The following is a 21,940-nucleotide window of genomic DNA, read 5'->3' on the forward strand; positions in this document are numbered from 1 at the left end:
AAGCCGAGGACTTGGAGCCCATTGGCTAAGGGTGGCTGCCAGTCTCGGGAGGGGGTGTGATTGGGTGGGGTCTCAGGCCGCGGCGGGTAGAGGCTGCTCACTGTCTGCTGGGTGGTGGGTGAGCTTCAGCGTGAGCCATGCTACTGTAGACTTGCGAACAGTTCTGAGCGAGTGATAGCACGCCAGAGAGAGCACGAGAGTGAGCGAGCGAGTGCGAAGGGACACAGAGGAGACAGGGCAAGAGAGCGAGGGCCCGAGGACCTACGATTTGAGACTGAATGACCATGGCTGTCTCTGCACCTCCAGTGATCTCTGCAACTTCTAGTGGCGCCGGCATCCCGGGGGGCTTATTTCGGGCCGAACCCCTGTATTCGACTCCTGGAGATCCGCCTCGTCTCACCCCCAATAGGATCAACAGTTTCATGGCTAGCAGCGCCGGGGGTGGTGGGGTCGGTGGTGGCAGCGGAGGCAGCGGCAACACCAACACCGAGTGCAGGATGGTCGACATGCATGGGGTGAAGGTGGCTTCATTCCTGATGGACGGCCAGGAACTGATCTGCCTGCCGCAAGTCTTTGATCTCTTTCTTAAGCATCTGGTGGGAGGGTTGCACACAGTGTACACCAAACTGAAGAGACTGGACATATCCCCCGTGGTGTGTACTGTCGAGCAGGTCCGGATCCTCCGCGGGCTGGGAGCCATTCAGCCTGGGGTGAACCGCTGCAAACTCATTACCAGGAAAGACTTTGAAACTTTGTTCACCGATTGCACCAACGCCAGGTGAGATACTCGATTCTTGGCTCGCTCTTCCCCTTTTACCCTCTTCTGCATGTCTCATCACCCTCATCCAACTTTGTTTGTAGAGAGTGAGTCTTAACTATCTTGCCTCTACTCTTCACGCTGAAAGTAGGTGGGGAAAGAGGACTAGAAGGGCTCATTAATTAATTGCCCGTCCCTTCTAGTCTGCGCGCAGTGGCAGGGCTTGAGTCTAAGAAAGTGCCGGACAAACTTTAGTTTACGGTCCTCTACTGAAACTTTCCAGCCTTTCGCCCATATCTTGCATGGCTTTTGGGCTGCTTGTGGTTATTTGTTAATTTCTCCATTCAATTCTCTTTCCTGCTCTTTTGTGGCTGTACGGGTCGGATAGATTTTCTCCTGAACACGAACACCAAGGGTTTTCTGGGGTAGAGTGCTGGCTGAGCTGTACATTGGGCTCCTAAGCTGGCAAATCCAGAACACAGCATTTGGGGGATAAAGAGGGTCGGAAGCCTAGAATCCATCCCAAAGGGTGATTCGTTCCCCATCCTGTTTGTTTGTTGTGTGAGTACCTGGGGCGTGTGGTGGTAGTGGTGGTGGTGGTCGTCGTCGTGGTGATGTGGTGGTGGTGGTGGTGGTGGTGGTGGTGTGTGTGTGTGTGTGTGTGTGTGTGTGAGTGTGAGTGACGAGAGAGAGAGAGAGAGAGAGAGAGAGAGAGAGAGAGAGAGAGAGAGAGAGAGAGAACGTGTGCTCATGCCTGCTACGCAAAGCTCCCCGTACACGATTACACGATACAGGAAAGTCGATGGATCCTATTTTTAAAAAGAAAGAAAAAAAGGACGACACAAATGTCACTTTCCTGGAATCGTTCCTTTTGTGTCATCTGCAGAGGGCAATGTGGGGCATGAAACGCTGGGGCTGGGACCGGGTTGGGGGTTGGAGTAGAAGTTGGCAGGTTTTCTAGAGAGGATGCTTTCAGCTCTTCCCCCCAGGCAAACAGTTGGAAGGATCCCATTCCCCCAAAGAGAGGATTCCTTAAATGATGATGGCCAGCTTCTCTGGTTGTAAGTGTATCTCCTTGATATCACAGTTTAGAAGTACATTATAGAACAATGTCTATTTGCATATGTTCATAAGAAAACTGTATTCAATGTTTCTGAGTTAAAAAAGAAAGAAATGTAAATCATATTCAAGATTATATGACTTTTTAAAGACCTGTGAGTTGTTTCAGTGTTTATTCTGTCTCCAGTCTGGTAATATCTGTTAGGAAAGTACACATTTGTCAGATGTAATTAGCATACAAACCAAGAAATCATCATCACCAGGTTAAAGAAAGCAAAGGGTTTTGTGGTAAAACAGCACTACTGTTGATCGTTTTGCAGAAAACTTCTGCAGAGGTAGACTTTCTTACAACACAACTTTAAATCATAAGATCTCCAGGTTTATGAGCAAAAACTAAGTCAGTTTTTACATCTGTTGTCAAATCCAAATTACTATGTATAGTTGAAGTACACTGACAACTTGCAGACAAACTGTTGCTGATTGTTGTAATAAGATGATGCTACAGAACTTACAAGGGGCCTTTTGTTTTTCTTTTTCTTTCTCTCTCTTCCCCCCCCCTTTAAGCAGTGTTCTCCTGTGTCTTAGTGATTGAACAAAAATCTGTTCATATGAGAACTATTTGTTTTATATCTGGGGCTTCCAAACCTGGTTTATTTAGATTCGGATTTTTCTTAAGGAAGATAGAGGGCCTTAAAATACAAAGAATAACTGCTTTCTCAATAAAATAAGTAATTATAGGTTGCAAGAGTAGAAAGGACATTTTATTTTGATCACAAAGCACTTTACTAATACACAAACTTAGAGGGTTACCAGGGACTTTAGATGAGGGCTGTCTAATTCATTTGTTGCCATTCCTAAAGACATTTAAACGATTGAAAACAGGAAAATCTATCTTCTTTCTTCCTTTCTCTCTCTCTCCCTATCTCCTTTTACCCCTCCCCCCTCTCTATTCCTCTTTTCTTTCCCTCTCGTCTCTTACAAATACCCATATCTAAAGTGGAATAATTATTACACATAGGACATTCTCCGTTCTTTAATAATTAATTTATACATCGTTGAGCAAATCTATGATTTTCATTTAAAAATTAAATAGATTAGTATTTTGATATGATTTTGACGCTTTCCTCTGTAAGTAGAAACTTTTCTTTAATTAATTTTTATTAGAGCTACTTACTGAAGAGAAAAATGATAAATTACTCTGTATCCAGAGGCAGGTGTTATACTATTTTGGGGTCTTGTTATATAATGTGTTTTTAGGTTATTATTTTAATTCAGTTAAGTTTTACTTCCTCCTTATCGCAGCATTTACAATGCTAACTTTTTGGCTTAAATCGCTTTTGTGTATGTGCATAAAGATGATAGAGAAATATTAAATATTAAAGATGTAAGAAGAAATGTACCTGAGGTATGATGCATATGCCTCTTTACATTTTTCTTTATTGGTATTTTATTTGTTATATGAATTTTCTGTAATTGTGTTATAAGTGTTTCAGTATGCAATTGTAAAAATTTGTGAAATACATTCTATGAATGCAATCCATACATGAATATGAGTAAAACTAGAAACAAACCTACATTGCAAATTTTAGATATTAAAAAAAAAAACACCCTGCAGTTTTATGAGAGAAATCTAATGAATGATAAAGTAACATTACCAAATTTTTATGGATGCAAAATGCTCTCATAATTATGTTGTTAAAAACTACAAAATATGGTAATGCTTATAATAGATGACTTATGACTTTAGGTAACGTTATTTATAGAAATGTGTACCTTAAATCATTCCCAACATTTGAGTGATTTAATGAAATTGTGAAATTAGTATTTAGATGAATATTATTTCTATGACTTCTCTTTTCAGAAAAAAAAAAAGAAAAAGAAAGAAAAAGAAAAGAAGGGTGAGGGATGTAAGCAGGAATGAAGCCCAAGAGAGGCAAAATAAGGTAGATGAGAAATGAAGTCAGTAAGAGAAAAGAAATGTAGAATATGAGCAAAAGTATGCCATAAGACTGAGTGAAAGATGGATTAGGAGATGAGTGATGTACCAATGGAAACTTGGCTAAAGAGGATTGTCACTTAGGACTCATGACTTCTCAGCACTTCTAGCTAAAAGTGGGGGAAAGTGCAAGGAAAAAGTGTGTTCAGTGAGTGGAAATTCTTACATACTATTCTTATTCAGAAAAAAAAAAAAGGTTCGTCTTTATCTCTTGATAGATTTCCATAATGTATTGTTGAATAAAGACCAATTTGTAATGGTGTCATTGGTAATTTCATTTTCTTATATAAACATTTCTTCCCCTCTGTCAGATAACTGGGGAAGAGTACAAGTCCTGACGTTCAGGGTATTTTAATTTGAAATGCTTCCTACACTATTCCAAAACACACAAGATGGACCGTTTTCAATTTGATCATTTTCAAATACCTTAGTGTATTGGCATTACAAATCAAAGTAGCATTTTGATTTGGCTTGGGGCACATTTTTATTAATGTCCACTGAAGAAAACTGAATGAGCAAAACAGATAACATGATTGTTTTTAGCAGTACTGGAAGTTACAAGAACTATCAGTGCCTCATATTAACCATTTGGTTATTAGCTAATTATCAAAATATTCAAAGTTGTCTTTCCAGAAAAGAAGTTGGAAAATAATACCTGCCTCAGGTATTAGACAATAGTAAGACTAGAACTCTTGACTACTCATTGTTCTATTAAATAAGTCAAGCTTTATATCACTGCAATTCCAAAGGGCTATACAATATTTTTCTTTGATGCCTTTTAACTTTAGAAATTAATTACAGAGAGATTATTTTAAGGATTATTTAGAAAAATGGTAATTGAAAGATTTAAAACAAATGGGAAAAGTTATCTTGTTTTAAATATTTGTTTTTTTTTCAGATAAAGCACTTTAATTTTTTTTTTTTCATTTCTTGTGTAAGAGAACTTGGAATTTTTTATATCAGAGAGCAGATTGATTTAGAAAGCAAAAGTCTAAAAATCTCACTCTTATGCAATGGATTTTCCTTACTAAATTCTTCAAAGTTTAATGTAGCAGTAAAATATTAAATAAAAAATTGGTATTCAGTGAAAAATCAGACAACACATTTTAGTGTTATTCCTTTTTATCTACCTATCTCTGTAAAAGTACTATTGTCAGATTTCATGATTGGCATTTAATTTCATTTGCAGACCAACTAATTAAATGTCATTTGTTCATTTAAATATTGTTAAATGGATGCTTGAAGAAACAAGAATACATGATTAAGAAAACATTTTAATGCATTTGGATACATGATCCAACATATATTCAAATGAATAAAATTCAGTTTTTTCAATTATAATTTTAAATGGCCTAATTGTGGTTTATTGTTATTTTGACTATGTGAACATAAGTGGGCTTCTATGTTAGAATAACTTTATGTGAATTATAAGGACTTTTACAACAATTTGAAACTACTTTCAAATACCAGAAATACAATTATCGATTATCATAAGCACTTGATGAGTTTGGCTTTGCATTCATATTTGATGAATATAGTTAATAATTCACACAGAATAACATAATTTACTTTGAAAATTGATGTTTTCATTACAGTAAAAATTAAGCAAAATCAAATTTTTGAAGAACTCACATCACTTTCCTGGGCTAATATTTTGTATGCTGTATATTTTCAAAATGATAAAAAGGTTTTAGAAATTAATCTGAGCAGTAAATACGGACATTTTATTTCATAAGATAATGAGAAGATAGTCATATTGTCTACTAAAAACAGTCACATAGTCAACAATGCTCTGTCTTTTATTAGAAGAATGATGTCAAGATTATTGTTAAAACAATCTAATCATGTGCCAGTGATCAAAACTTCTAGGTGTACATCCATTTCCAGTGTATACTTCTGCATAACCAACATTTTTTATTTATCTAAATACTTTAGCTGGATTTCATATTTGCCCCAAACACTCATTTATTAGGCAATGGATAGTACATTAAAGAAATGTTGCATGATATGATGGAGACTATCTTTGGATATTTATGTATGATATTATCCTCAATGTATAGTACATGAATGACAATAAATAATTAGGAAGTGCTAGTCTTCAGACATTAATGTTTTATATGGTTTCACAAGGAAATTCCTAATACCTGTAGAAAATATCAAGTCTGAATTATTTGATGCTTTCTTATGTAATCTTTTTTGTCTTAATGAAATCCTTAGGTGTTTTTAAAGTGCTTCTAGCAAGCAGATATAATTGTGGGAAACCCTAATCATAATATATTACATTTCAGTTGGCAATCTAGATATCCAGTGGCACTTTATCTGATGCATTTAAAGGTACGAATGATTTAGGTTTATCCATTCTATACATTTCAAATATGTATTAAAACTGCCCTAATTAACCAAAATTGAAAATACTATATTTTCAGAGAAAGGACATCGAACCTTTCCCCAAAAGCAAAACAATTAGGAATTAATGATATTCTTGTTGCATATTCAAAAGATCTTTGGTAGCATTTTTTTTTCTTTTCTTCTCTTTCACCATCTCAATCTGCAAAACTCTTCACTGTCACTTCAGATCACATAATTCTAAAAAGATAAAACAACATTTAAACACATTTGCTTTGGAAAGGAAATTGAGCATTTGCACCCAATAAGCCTGATTGTAGAACTGCATGCAAATTGTGTTTTGATTTATCTCTTTTACACTTTTTTCCATTTGAATTGATCTTGCATTAATTTCACCAAGCAGCTCTGTGAGGCTGCAGATGTTGCCCTGTGTTTAATAAATCAATGAGACAGATCTGAATGAATCACTTCAGATGGATTCTCTGCTCGGTTTGATGTCTAGATGTTATTCTTAGCTTGTTATCATGACAGATGCATTAATGTTCCCATACACTGCCAGCAATGTCAAAGAGATTGAAGCTTTTAAAGTGGCGGCATCCCTTTTTCCATTTTCTCCTAAAACAACTAAATTTATTTTTTTATTTAAAAATCAGAGAAAAATATCAAACCCATCATAAGTTTCTTCATAAGAAAGACTCCTAATTTTCATGCTATATTAACTATTTCAAAATGGTGAAAATCAATAGAGTAAAACCTAAATATAGTGTAGATGCTTTATAGTGCCTCCACATTAATATTTAATCATAGTAGGAAAAATGAGAATAAGTAATATATGATTGGGACACATTGAAAGTGTCACTATAAATAGAATAATGCTGTATCTAAATTGATTACAGAAGGGTGTTAGTTTTTAAATCCTTGCTAATAAGCTTCTTGTTGGCTTAATGCAGCTGCAATATACTCTTACCAAGGGATTTAGAACTCCTTCAGGATTTAATATTTCTTTTTAGTAGGAGAGGACAGCCTATCCATTGTGTATTCTTCGCTTCCTCACTTTGTAATGCTGAATATCTTGGAAAAGTTTGTTTTATTTTGGTATATTTGAGCTATTTATATTCCTGGTAATTATTTGTGAATCATAAATAATTCAGTAGCAATGAATTTTACTTTTATAATTTAATTTCTTACACTATAGAAAAACATATACACATCAAAAGGAACTTTGTGATAACTCTAGCTAAATTATTATCTACTTGCACTAAATATTATTAGTACCATACTTTATTTCATTTAACCCATGGCTTTATTACCTTGATTGTAGGAGCAAAACGGTTTTGCTAATTGTAAAATATTTTGAATTTAATGCTGTAGGTTTTATAACTTCTTAGTTACTCTCTGATATTTGGAAATACAAATTTTAAAAAGGAGATTCAGTTTTTCTCTTGTTTAGCTTTCTGAAGAATATATATTTTAAAAAATCAGCTGTCAGAGGTAGTTCTTCTTTGCAGGCCTTTACAGCATTTTTTCATGACAATTTTATTTTTACCTTTATTAGAATAGGAAAACAGGAAACACTGTTAATGGATACTGTTGAGGTCTCAAGTTCTTCAGGAAAATTTTCATCTCCAGTATTAGGCTAATATTGGAAGCCTAGGATACATGCTATGATCTACAATATAGTTTAAAGAGAAATATAATGGAGTTCAATAAAGTTATAGAGGAGTTGATTTTCTCAAATTTTGCTTAAAGCATGGGAATGTCTTCATGGTGAGATCTTACCATATCCTTCTTTACGTCTAAATTTATATATTAGAATTGATTAAATTTATATATAAGATGTTACAACATCATATATAATTATATCATATAATATTATATATTATATATTATATTATATACTCAATATATTATATATTGAATAAATTTATATATTAGAATTGATATTGAGAATGTGAATATAAGATATAATATACATTATTTTATACAAAATTGAATTTGATATAGCTAAAGAGATACATTTGTTATTACCTATAATGATATCCTTAAAAGAGAGCTGAATTTGTTGCATAAGACAAAATATTGATTTTGTAATAATAATTTCTGAGGAATAATTTTTAACTGATAATATTCGTAGTAAAAATTCATTAAACCTAATATTGTATATATATTAAGCACCTAATTCTCATTCGTTAAGTAAACACAATCATAAACATACACACACATACACACACACTTATTACTCATCAGAACTCTTTTCACAAATTACTATTCCTTAAAAAAGCTAAGAAATAGTTAAAATAGTTATATGAAGTATGCAGTTATTAAAAAGATACTAATCTAGAAATTTAATTCCATTATAAAACCATTTGTAATCATGCCATAAGCTTTTCACAAATAAATATATAAAGCTATCAAAATCTAATATATGAAATTGGACTGTTTGAATGGAACTATATCTTTAAAGAAAATATGACTTCTCGACATTCCCTTTTAATGAAAACCCACAGGAGATGTTTTAATATTATAAGTAGGTAAGGAATTACAAATAAAAGAAGACTACTACCATAAAATTATTCTCAGATATTTAAATTTATGCTACTAGGTATCAGCACTAACTCTGGTAGCAGTTGACTTTTGACCTTCTTTCAAACAGTAAATGCATGTTTACCCAAAATGAGTGGGTAAAAATAGAGTTTTCTTCCTTTTTATCTATAGTCCCTGAATACAAATACTTAAGTTTAATGATTTACTTCTTTCCTGGATAGTACCAAGACCTACCCAACTGCAGCATGAATTTGAATGAATATCCTCCCTACCCATTTAAAGAAATAACTTAGTTCTTTCAGGAGTAATTAATTTTGAAAAGTAAAATTAACTTTCCTCTAGGACCTCTGAGGTTGAAACTACTCGTATGTATGTACTATTTTGACCCAATAGAATTATTTAGTTTATTAGAGCAAATTGTGGTGAAAATTTTGTAATTATACTACTAGAAAAATATATAGTACAGGAAAGTTTAAAAAAAATAATGATCCACAGTATTTTTATTGCTGTATATATATATATATATTTTAATTTTTAAACAAGTTGACTCCTTAATAGTGTATAACGTATGTTAAGGTATAAAATATTCAATTGCAATTGTGTCCAGTGATGTTTTCAGGTTGCTGGCAACTGCTAGCTGGTAACAACATTTAGGCTACAGTTAGTCTATCTGCTACTTATGTGATGGGTTAAAAAGAAAAATAGAGCAATATTGATCTGTCTCTGGATTAAAGTTTGAAATGGGCAACAACCTGAACACAAAGGCTTTTTTTTCTTTATGATTTCTTAGCTTGCCATTGATCTCCTAGTTTTATTGCATTCATTATTTATTAAAAGAATTTGCAAGCTAAACATAACGTTAAGCTAGTTTGCACACAGGGACCGCACTTAGGAAATTGAATGGAAATTGCATTAGAGATGAACATCTGTGCTATTTTTCCACTCGTGTGTTTATGGGTTTGTATAAAAGGTGTATTGGATTAACAGTTATAACCATTATAGCTTACAGCAATATGTTAGAATCTGAGCTTTTAGTTATTTGGAAGAAGTCTGTCTCTCATTTATTTGTCTAAAAAGTATGCGACATCACAAACAATATTTAGATAAATTCAATTTTATTATATTTGTTAATACAGTATCTATATTATGTATAAATTGTGAACTATCCTGCAGCATTCAAGTAAAACCTTTAAAAAATAATTATCATATAAGACTATGCTATCTCTTAATAGCTTTGGTAGTAGGAGACATAGGTGCAATATATACAGTTACCTAGTTTAAGAATGTTAAGTTTAATGCCATATTAAAGCATGCCAAATCCACAGAAGTGATATAAAAACTTTAATGTGACTGTCTATAAAATGTTATTATATATGTATGTTAGCTCTTAAGCCTTCTGAAAGGATAATAAACATACAGACACTGAAGACTTGCTCTATATAACAATACAGACAGTAAGATGAGATGCTTTATGATATGGTTCCTCTCTTGAATTCAATCCAAGGAAGTTTAATTACAAAAACTCAAGAGAACCTCACCTGAAACATTTCTCCAAAGTACATAAATTAGACCCTACTGTCTTTTTTGCATTATTGTCTTTAATCTATAGACCTTTGGAAAACTCATTCTATCCACTTAAGTTTTAAAATTTAAATAAAATAAAGACCTCTTCATTTTGATCTCTCATGATCAGATTAGTCGTGAGTGAGTGAGTGAGTGTGTGTGTGTGTGTGTGTGTGTGTGTGTGTGTGTGTGTTTAGTATACTATGTGATGCCAGGCAATGTTCTAGGTACTGTGAACAGAGTGAACAAAACAGTCACTTTCTTGTGGAGCTTATGTTCTAGAACCATGCTTTCTTTACTTCATTGTATATAAACCATATAGCTCTCCTATTATATTTGCTAAATTGTGAAATCTTTGAGACTACAAATTTTTGTCATATCTATTGTTGAATAATTCTTAAATTTTCTTTCACATATATGCCTCGTGTTATGTCAGTAAACACTGGTTTATTTTCTGTCTTTAGAATTATATCAGAAAGGTCTAACTAAAAATAGAATTATTGAGAGATAAAAGAAAATGTTTTAGCTTTATAAATGTAGAGAATTACTCATGTTATAAATAAAAGACACATCAAGAGAAGATTGAAATAAAACATGTATTTCCACTTAAGAATAGCTGTAGTTAATTGGCTTTCTTATCTTTTCAATGAAATATATTTGTTGCAAGGGATATGACTTCTTCATCATTCATAAACTTAGCCATTCTATGAGACATACGTTTTTATAGTAAAATATGCAACTTTGGATTTAAAAACATGTTTTTTTGTGTGTGTAAAAAAGCTTGCTTTTATTTGTGTTAGAGTTTTAAATAGATCCTCGATCTTAGAGTTTGATTTGCTTTACAAGTAGTCCTATATATTATCATATGCCAAAAATTAAAACAAAGATGACAGAGTCATTTGTTTTTATTTGTTCAGAATACATTGACCCTTATGTGTATTGTATATAACCACAAATAACTTTGGAAAACAAGATTATTTGCAGATATGTATAATTAAATGTTTAATGTTTATGTTAAGCTTGTACTTTGAAAATAGTCTGTGATCTGTTAAACTTCTAAATTTATTTTGTAAAAAGATTTATGAGTACCCTCTAGATTTTTATTTGAGGAAGAGAAAAGGGGAGTTCATTCATAGAAAAAAAAATACTGCATAGTTCATTTTATGCATAGTGCACAAGTTTAGGTCTCATTTTATAAGCCAATTAGAATATTTGGTTTGAACACACACATACATATACATTTTTGTCACTTCATTTCAACAAATATTTAATGCATACCTACTATTAGCCTATATAATGTTACTTATCAAGGGGAAAGTAGTGATCTTAATAACTATCCAAATTCTTATTTGTCTCATCTCCAGATTACCTAGATAGAATTTTGTTGTTACATGGTTAACTCTCAGCTAACCTATATTAATGCAAGGAATAGTAAATGATGTATACAATTCAAAATTGTGGAAAATTCAATAACATTAATTAGGCTTTGAAGTGCATTATAAAATGTTTATGGCATATTTGCCTGTCTAAATATATTTTGCTTATTCTACTATTAAATTGTACTTATGTTTTATGAGTATTCACTGGTGGGAAGGAGAGATAGCCCAGAAACATGCTAAGGTTGAATTAAATCTGAAATTAAATGCTTCATGTAGCAAATATTTGAAGTGAACAGAGAATAAGCAGGCATTGAACTTTTATGTCATAGCTAATAGCAGTGTACTGATTCATGTTAGTTAGTAATTAACTAAATTAGTATTTTGCTTGAATTTGTTCTTATGCTGTCTATGGAAAGATTTATGTACTTAATGGATACAGTACTTATTACAGCTGTTAGTAAATCAAAACTTGGCGAATTGTATGAGGCCAGTTGTTGACTTTATCACACTTTCCTGTGCATAGGACCTCTAAATAACCATCTTTCATAAGTTAAATCAACATTTGTTGACACTAGAAGAATAGTGACTTTTGAGTTAAAACTCATCGATGACTATAGTACTAAATCTGATTTTTGTGAAGTGTTTCTACTTTATAATGGTAATTAGTTGATTTTCGACTCGAAATTTAAAAAAATGGAACATTATATTCTTGATGCTGATCAGGTCCTGCAAGAGTGGTCATTTTGTTCATGGGCACGTGTTGAAGATTATGACCTCTGAAAGGGGTAGTAACTGCTCCAGAGCTTAATTGATACAAGTTCATTCGGTATAGCCACGTTCTTACATTTGCAGTTATTTTGGATTAGTCCTTGTCTTACTAGAAGACTGACAGGTTTTTGTTATTTTAGGGGCATGTTCTTTTTCATGAGGTTGTATGTTTATGTAATTCTCATTCTGCCAGTCTAAAGCTTTTCTTATTCTTTGCAGTGCTGTTTAATTAAATGACTGGTCATATGTGTATTTTTTTCAAGAGGGTTCTCAGTTTTTAAATGTAAGTGCAACTTAAGAAATGCCTCTTTTTAGAAATTTTCTGTATTAGTGGGAAAAATGTAAAAATATTTGTCCCATACAGATTCATGTTCCATCAAAGAAGGTGCAGTGGGCTCAATAATTTAATGTTTTCTGTCCAGTTAGAAGGCTCTCAGTTTTAAAGACAAGATGACTATAATTTAGGTCATGTTAGCACTTAGATAGTTCCGTTTAGGCGTGGGCAAAGAAATGAAGCTAAATAAGGGTGGAGACGACATGATGAGAAAGTATTTCTCGTAGAAATATTGAATGGACCAGAAACTAGCTGATAGATGAGAGGTAGGCAGAATACTGTGGGCTGGTGAAGGCCTTTCCATAAAGCTCTTGAATGAATTTTTTCTTTTAATTGCATTCATTTTATTTTAGTGGTTAATTTAAGCAGATTCATGAACAGAAACAGAAAACATAAAAAAATATTAGCCATAAATAAAAATAAAAACAATAAAGGCAAAATGGGGAAATATTATTCCATTTGAAGTGAGCTGGTGGCATTCAAAACCGTAGTAACACATTTGAATAGATGTTGTCAGTAAAATAATATTTTTTATTACACTAATAAATGTTAACTTTAATTTCTAAAATATTTCATACAGTGTCCACTTACACTGCTTCTGTAAGTTTCCTTACTATTACTGGTCTGTTAGCCTGATTCTAGCTTGCCATAGCACATTTTGAATCACATATTGAGTATGAAATTTTTAAAAAGGGTTACATTTTGCCGTTGGGTATGTCTGTGAAGTTTTTATTGCATCCAATAGTAACTAAGTTTGTATTTTAGGGAGTAATTTGAACTACTGCCTTCAAGATTATTTAGTGGACATTAAAATTTGAATTAAAGAACATCAAAGTGACATTTTTGTCATTTTTGTATTTAATAAGTACATTTAAAGTTTAAATGTTTCCTTTATGACTCCTGCCTGAAAATATATCTAGAAGTTTAAAATTACTAGCTAGATGTACTAATAAAAACTTTATATGTGTATACTGGTTTAGAGTTTATATAGTGTTTTCACATATGTTAGCTCATTTACTCTGATCCTTAGAATAGATGTTTTTATAATTTTGTTGTGAAATTTCTAAATTTCTATAAACAAATAGATGATCACTTTATAGCATGGTGCTTTTGGGGATCGCTTAATCTCATTTAGACGTTTTTCACTCAAAGCCAAATCAGCATCATCCATAGTTATAATGAAACACAATGCTTCTAGGAAATAATAATACCTTATTATCGTGCAGAAGTTCACAGGCTGCAAAACTTGTTCATATATTGTCTGCTTTTATCCTCACAGCAACTCTAGGAAGAAGGTCATCTGATCCAGAATTTAGGTGAAAGAATTGATATTGAATTTAGGTGAGTGAATTACTTCAGGCCATACAATCTAGTACAGGCAGAATCAGTTCTTGAGTCTAAGCATTCTGTTGTACCTTTTCAGGTACACTGTGCATTCTACGCTGTCTGACGTAGTAAGTCTTGATAGCTGGACTTGGGCAAACAATTTTAATTAGGTAGTAGGTTATTCCAGATATTCAGGGAATTATGGAGAATCTAGTGGTGGGAAAGAGAGATAAACAACCTAGTAGGAGAGAGAAGCACTACACGGGAACTTCCCTAGAATGTCTTCAGGGTATATGCCCTGATAGGAAATAATGCTTTTGAATGATGATATTTTCAGAAATATAATAATGAAACTCTCTTAGTGTAGTGGAGACTCAATTCCATATGTATGTATAGAAAGGTTTGGGAAGCCAAGAAAAACAAGATTTTGAGTGGAAAAATGAAAGGGATAATACGTCAAGAAAGTGTGTGGAGATGGCAGTAGTTCGTTAAAACAGGGGTCCTCAACCTCTGGGCCATGGATCAGTACCAGTCCATGGCCTGTTAGGAACCAGGCCACACAGTGGGTGAGCAGCAGGTGAGGAAGTGAAGCTTCATCTGTATTTGCAGCCACTCCCCAGTGCTAACATCACCACCTCAGCTCTACTTCAGATTATCAGGCATTAGATTCTCATAGGAACACTGGTCCCTGGTGCCAAAAAGGTTGGGGACTGCTGCATTAAAGCATAATATTGAAAGAATTTATGAAACTTGGACATAGTTACTAAAATATATAAATGTCTCTTGTGTCCAAAATACTAGGCTAGGATCTGTACCTTTAGAGAGCTTTAAATCTTATTGTAGAGACAAGGCATGAACACATAAAAAGATTACCAGTCATTCATTCATTCATCAAATAGCTATTGGTCGTCTAATCTGTGTTGGGCACTCTTTTAAGTGCTTGAGCTACATCTGTTAAAAATAAACAAAGATCCCTGCTTTAGAAAAAGGGTTATAGTCTTGAATATGGTAGTGTGGATGGAGGAAGACAATAAACAATGTGTATAATAAAAAAGTAAATTATATTGTAGTTATAAGATGATAAATGTGATGGAAAAATAGAGCAAGTAGAGCAAGGTAAGGATATGGGAGAATTGGAGTTGGTTGCTGTTTTAAATAGCATAGATATCATAGGCCTTGTTGACAATATAAGCATTGTTCACACACTCGAAAAAGAGGAGAGTTAGCCAAGCCAAATCTGGGGAAAGAGTGTCTCAGGTAGAGAAAACAGTTTGACCAAAAGTCCTAGAGCAGGAGCATGCCTAGCAGGTTTGTGCAACAGTGTGTTTGGAGTAGAGTAAGTATGGGAAAGAGTAGTAGGAACAAGATCAAAATGGTTATATAGGGCCTTTTAGGCCATTTTGAGGACTTTGACTTTTACTCTGAATGAAATTGGAGTCACTGCAGTTTTAAACAAAACTATAACAGGATTTGACTTACGTTTTTAAAGGATTACTTTGGCTGCTAAGTTGAGAATAGGCTTCAGGTGGGTCAAAGGTAGAAGCAATTAGGATGTTAATGCAATGAACTGGGAGAAAGATGGTGGTGGCTTAGAACATAGTGGTAGAGTAGAAGTGTTAACAATTAGTCAGCTTCTGGATCAATTTTGAAGATAAAACCAATAGGACTTCCTAATGGATTAGACACTGAGTGTGAGAGAAAAAGAAACAGACAACTCCAAGATTTTGGTATGAGCAACTGGGAGGATGGAGTTTCCATCATTTGAGAAGGGGAAGGATGCAGGTTGAACAGGTTTGGGGAGAAAGTTCAGGAAATATGTTTACTTTTTAGGTATCTTTTAGCCTTTTCAGCAGATGTGCAGTCATTGGATATACAAGTGGGGTGTTGGGAGAGACTTTTGGGCAGGAGATATGAATTTAGGACAGGAGAGACTGTAAATAGGAGAAAGGAGAGTTTTGAGGACCGAGTCCTGGGTCACACCAACATAAAGAGATTAGGGAGAAGAGAAGGAATCAGTAAAGAACTGAGAAAGAACATCCAATGAGGTAGGAGGAAAACCAAGAAAGAATGGTGTCCTGAAAGCTAAGCAAAGAAAATGTATCAAAAAGGAAGGAGTGATCAACCATATCAAATGATGCTAATAAGCCAAAAAACATGAAGACTAAGGTTTAGCCATTGAATGTGACAATGAAAGTCATTGATGATCTTAACTAGAGAAGTTTTGGTAGAAGAACAGGAATGAAAAGTTTGAATGGCATGTGTTTAAGAAAGAATAGAAGAGGAATTGGAGGCAGACTATAAACAACTTTTTCCAGGGACTTGATGTAAAAATAGCAAACAACTTTAGGTGAGAGGGAGTAGCTTGAGAACAGGGGAGTTGGATAAGAGGTTATATGTTTTTAAGATGGAAGAAATAACAGCATATGCTGTTAGAAATAATCCAGTAGAAATTTTAAAAAATAGATGTTGCAGGAAAGAGAGAGAAGTATTGCTGAAATGATATTCTTCAGTAGGAGAGAGTGAATAAGATCCACTTGCGAGGGGCACGAGTAGAGATATCATCTTTAGGTAGGTGCAAGGTTAGCGCATCTCTGTTAACAGATGGGAAGTCTGAGTATATAGGTGAAGATTCTGGTTGATCTGGTGAGACTTCACAGATGTCCTCTTTGATTGTTTCAATTGTCTATATTTTCCTTTTTTAAAAATTTTCAGTTTTCAGGTACACTTGACATTCAATATTATATTAGTTTCATGTTTATAACATTAATGGTTAGACATTTATATAGCTTACAAAATGATCCCCTTGATAAGTCTAGTACCAACCTGACCATACATAGTTATTACCATATTCCTTATTCTGTATTTCACATCCAGGTGACTACTTTGTAACTATCAATTTATGTTTCTTAATCCCTTCACTTTTTTCACCCAACCCCCAACCTCCCTCCCATCTGGAAACTATCAGTTTTGTTCTCTGTATCTATGAGTCTGATTCTATTTTGTTTATTTGTTTTTTAGATTCCACATATAAGTGAAATCATATGATATTTGTCTTTATCTGTCTGACTTACTTTACTTAGCATAATACCCTCTAGGTCCATCCATATTTTTGCAAATGGTAAAATTTCATTATTTTTTATGGCCAAGTAATATTTCCTTGTACATATCTACCACTTCTTTATTCGATTGTATATTGATGGACACTTGAGTCTTGTTTTCTTAACCATTCAACCTCCCTGTGTATGTTGATTGGAGCATTTAACTCATTTACATTTAAAGTAATTATTGTTAGGTTTTTAGTAATTGCCATTTTATTAGTCATATTTTTTATTTTTTTCTTCTTATTCTCCTTCTCCTTTAAGCCCCTTTAACATTGCTCATACTACTGGTTTGGTGGTGATGAACTCCTTTAGCTTTTTTTTGTTTGGGAAACTCTTTATCTTTTCTCGATTCTAAATGATAGCCTTGCTGGGTAGGATAATGTTAATTGTAGGCCCTTGCTTTTCATCATTTTGAATATTTCCTGCCAATCTCTTCTGGGCCTGTAAAGTATCTTTTGAGAAATCAGCTGACTGTCTTATGGGAGTTCCTTTGCAGGTAACTAACTGCTTTTCCCTTGCTACTTTAAGATTCTCTCTTTGGCTTTAACCTTTGACATTTTAATTATGATGTGTCTTGCTGTGGGCCTCTTTGAGTTCATCTTGTTTGGGACTCCCTGCAATTTATGGACTTGTAGATCAACTTCCTTTGCCAAGTTAGGAAAATTTTCTCATTATTTCTTCAAATAGGTTTTCAATGCCTTTCTCTCTTCTCCTTCTGATACCGCTATGATATGAATGTTGTTATACTTGATGTTGTCCTAGAGGCCCCTTAAACTATCCTAAATATTTTTTATTATTTTTTTTTATGGTGACATTGGTTAAAGAAATCCAGTAAGGTTCAGGTGTACAATTTAACAGCAAGGCATATGTATATATTACATTGTATGTTCAACTCCCAGAGTTAGATTTCTTTTTGTCACCCTTTTACCCCATTTGATCCCTTTTACCCCATCCTACTCCCTCCCTCCTATACTCTGGTAATCACTAGTCTACTGTCCATGTCTATGAGTCGCTGTTTGTTTGTCCTATTTGTTGCTTTTAGGTTCATATCCCACATATAAGTGATATCATGTGATTTTCAACTTTTTCTCTCTGGATTATTTCACTTAGCATGATTATCTTGAGGTCCATCTATGTTGTTGCAAATGACAGTATTTCATCTTCTCTTACAGCTGGGTAATATTCCATTGTATATATGTATCACAGCTTCTTTATCTAATCATCTATTGAAGGGCATTTTGGTTGCATCCATGTTTTAGCCACCGTGAATAATGCTGCTATGGACATCGGTATGCAAATATCTTTTTGGATATGGATTTTCAAATCTTTGGGGTAAATATCCAGTAGAGGAATTGCTGGATCATATGGTAGATCAATTCTTAGTTTTTTGAGGCCCTCCATACTGTTTTCCATAGTGGCTGTACCAATTTGCAGTGTATGAGGGTTCCTTTCTCTCTGCATCCTCTCCAACATTTGTTCATACTTGTCCTGTTGATTATAGCTATTCTAATAGGTGTGAGATGGTATCTCATGGTTTTGATTTGCATTTCCCTAATAGCTAGCGATGTTGAGCATCTTTTCAAATATTTCTTGGCCATTTGTATGTCCTATAGGGAGAAGTGTCTGTTCAGGTCCTCTGCCTGTTTTTTGATTGGATCATTTGCTTTTTTTTTGTTGTTGTTGTCGTTATTGAGTTGTATGAGTTCTTTGTATATTTTGGATGTTAGGCCCTTATCAGAGGCGTTGTTGATAGTTTCTTTTGCTGTGTGGAAGCTTGTTAGTTTGATGTAGTCACATTCATTTATTTTAGCTTTTACTTTCTTTACCTTTGAGGTCAAATTCATAAAATCCTCTTTAAGTCCAAGGTCCTTGAGTTTAGCTCTTACGTTTTCTTCTATGCACTTTATTGTTTCAGGTCTTATATTCAGGCCCTTAATCCATTTTGAATTAATTTTGGTGTGTGGTGATAGACAACAGTCTAGTTTCATTCTCTTGCCAGTGGCTTTCCAGTTTTCCCAGCACCATTTATTGAAGAGGCTTTCTTTTCTTCACTGTACGTTTTTGGCACTTTTGTCAAAAATTATTTGCCCGTGTAAACATAGGTTTACTTCTGGACTCTCTATTCTGTTCCCCTATCTGTGTGTGTGTGTTTTGCTGTCAATACCATGCTGTTTTGATTACTGTTGCTTTGTAGTATGATTTGAAGTTGGGCAGAGTGATGCCTCCAGCCTCGTTGTTTTTTTCACAGAATGGCTTTGGCAATTTGGGGTCTTTTGTGCTTCCACACAAAACTGGGATTTTTTGTTCTATTTCTTTAAAAAATGCCAATGGGATTTTGATGGGGATTGCATTAAATCTGTATAATGCTTTAGATAATAAGGTCATTTTAACTATGTTGATTCTTCCAATCCAAGAACACGGAATATATTTCCATTTCTATGTATCTTCTTTGATTTCTTTTAACAGAGTCTTGTAGTTTTCATTACATAAGTTCTTCACATGCACCATTAGATTTATTATTAGATATTTTATTCTTTTTGTTGCAATTGCAAAAGAAATTGTTTTTTCTTCTTCTTTATCTGACACTACTTTAGTATAGGAATGCTATGGATTTTTGAACATTGGTTTTGTGTCCAGAAAATTTACTGTATTTGCTTATTGTTTCTATTAGTGTTATTGCGGAGTCTTTAGGGTTTTCTCTATAGAGAATCACGTCATCCACAAATAGTGAAAGTTTGACTTCTTCGTTTCCTATTTGGATGCCTCTTATATCTTTTTATTGCCTGATTACACTCATTAGGACCTCCAATATTATATTGCATAACATTGGTGATATTGGACAGCCTTGCCTTGTTCCTGATCTTAGAGAGGAGGTTTTTAGTTTTTCACCATTCAGTATTAATGTTGGCTGAAGATTTGTTGTATATGGCCTTTATTAGGTTAAGGTTCTTTCCTTCTATACTGATTTTGTTAAGTGTTTTGATCATAAATGGATGCTTTATTTTGTCAAAGGCTTTTTCTGCATCTTTTGATATGATCGTATGATTATTATTTTTTAATTTGTTTATGTGTGTATCATAGTAATTGTTTCACATATGCTGAACCATCCCTGTGCTTCTGGGATGAAGCCCACCTTATCATGGTGTATAATCTTTTTAAAATGTTGCTGTGTTTGGTTTGCTAGTATTTTATTTAGGATTTTTGTCTCTGTGTTCATGAGAGATATTGGTCTGTAGATTTCATTTTTTGTGTTACCTTTATGAGGTTTTGGTATCAAATTAATATTCTCCTCATAAAATGAGTTGGGAGGTATTGCCTCCTTTATGATTTTTTAGAAAGTTGGAGGAAAATAAGTATTAAATCTTCTTTGAATGTTTGTTAGAATTCACCGTTGAAGCCATCTGGTCCTGGACTTTTACTTTTTGCGAAGTTTATAATGATCGTTTCAATTCCATACTGCTGATCGGTCTATTTAGATTTTCCACTTCTTGATTCAATCTAGGAAGGTTTTATTTTTCTAAGTACTGGCCCATTTCTTCAAGGTTATTAAATTTGGTGTTATATACTTTTTTATAGTATTTTTGTATGATCCTGTGTATTTCTGTGGTGTCTGTTGTAATTTCTCCTCTTTCATGCCTGATTTTGTTTATTTGTGTCCTTTCTCTTTTTTGTTTAGTGAGTCTAGCCAGGGATTTGTCAATTTTATTAACCTTCTCAAACAACCATCTCTTTGTTTCATTTATTTTTAAATTATTTTTGTTTTTAATTTCATTTAATTTTGCTCTAATTTTGATTATTTCTTTCCATCTGCTGACTTTAGGCTTCATTTGTTCTTCCTTTTCTAGTTTTTTAATATAAAGCGTTAGGTTGTTTATTTGGGCTCGGTTTTGTTTTCCAAGATAGACCTGTAATGTTATGAACTTTCCTCTTATTACTGCTTTAGCTGTGTCCCAGAAGTTTCAACATGTACTATCATTGTCATTTGTTTCTATGTATCTCTTGATTTCCCTTTTTATTTCTTCTCTGACCCCATTATTGTTCACCGTTTAATATGCTGTTTAATTTTCACATATTTGTCGTTCCTCCTATTCTCATTTTACAGTTGATCTTCAGCTTCAAAGCATTATGATCAGAGAATATGTTTGGTATGATTTCAATCTTCTTATACTTGCTGAGGCTATCTCTGTGTCCCAGTATGCAGTCAATTCCTGAGAATGTTCCATGTGCACCTGAGAAGAATGTATAAGCAGCTGTTTTGGGATGAAAGGCTCTGCAAATGTCAATTATGTGATCACTCTAATGTGTCCTCTAAGGATATTATTTCCCTATTGATTTTTCTGTTTGAATGATCTGTCCATATCCCTCAGTGGGGTATTTAGGTCTCCTACTATGATAACGTTTTGGTCTGTTTCTCCCTTTAGTTCTGTTAGTAATTGCTCTATATATTTTGAGGCTCCCCGATTGGGAGCATAGATATTAATAAGTGTTATGTTTTCCTGGTGCATGATTTCCTTTATCATTATGAAGTGTCCCTCATTATCTTCCTTTACCTTTTTTATTTTGAAGTCTATTCTGTCTGATATTAGTACTGCTACTCCCACTTTTCTCTGAATGCCATTTGCCTGAAGTATCATTTTTCACCCTTTCACTTTGAGTCTATATTTGTCTTTGGAAGTGAGATGTGTCTCCTGGAGGCAGCATATGGTTGGGCTTTGTTTTTTGATCCAATCTGCAACTCCATGCCTTTTTATCGGTGAGTTCAGTCCA

At 33.7% G+C, this 21,940-nt stretch overlaps 1 protein-coding gene across 1 annotated transcript in view; it reads left to right on the top strand.

Annotated features, from left to right (window-relative positions):
* The first annotated feature begins 284 nt into the window (after window positions 1-284).
* The window catches only part of DACH2 (dachshund family transcription factor 2), a 687,399-nt gene continuing 665,743 nt past the window's right edge, over window positions 285-21,940 (top strand). Inside the window, exon 1 of the mRNA XM_011361163.1 lies at window positions 285-778. Within this exon, the coding sequence (XP_011359465.1) occupies window positions 285-778 (494 nt within the window). The remainder of the gene's footprint in view (window positions 779-21,940) is intronic.

The sequence above is a fragment of the Pteropus vampyrus genome, unplaced genomic scaffold (assembly GCF_000151845.1).
Source record: "Pteropus vampyrus isolate Shadow unplaced genomic scaffold, Pvam_2.0 Scaffold63, whole genome shotgun sequence".
Taxonomy (NCBI): domain Eukaryota; kingdom Metazoa; phylum Chordata; class Mammalia; order Chiroptera; family Pteropodidae; genus Pteropus; species Pteropus vampyrus.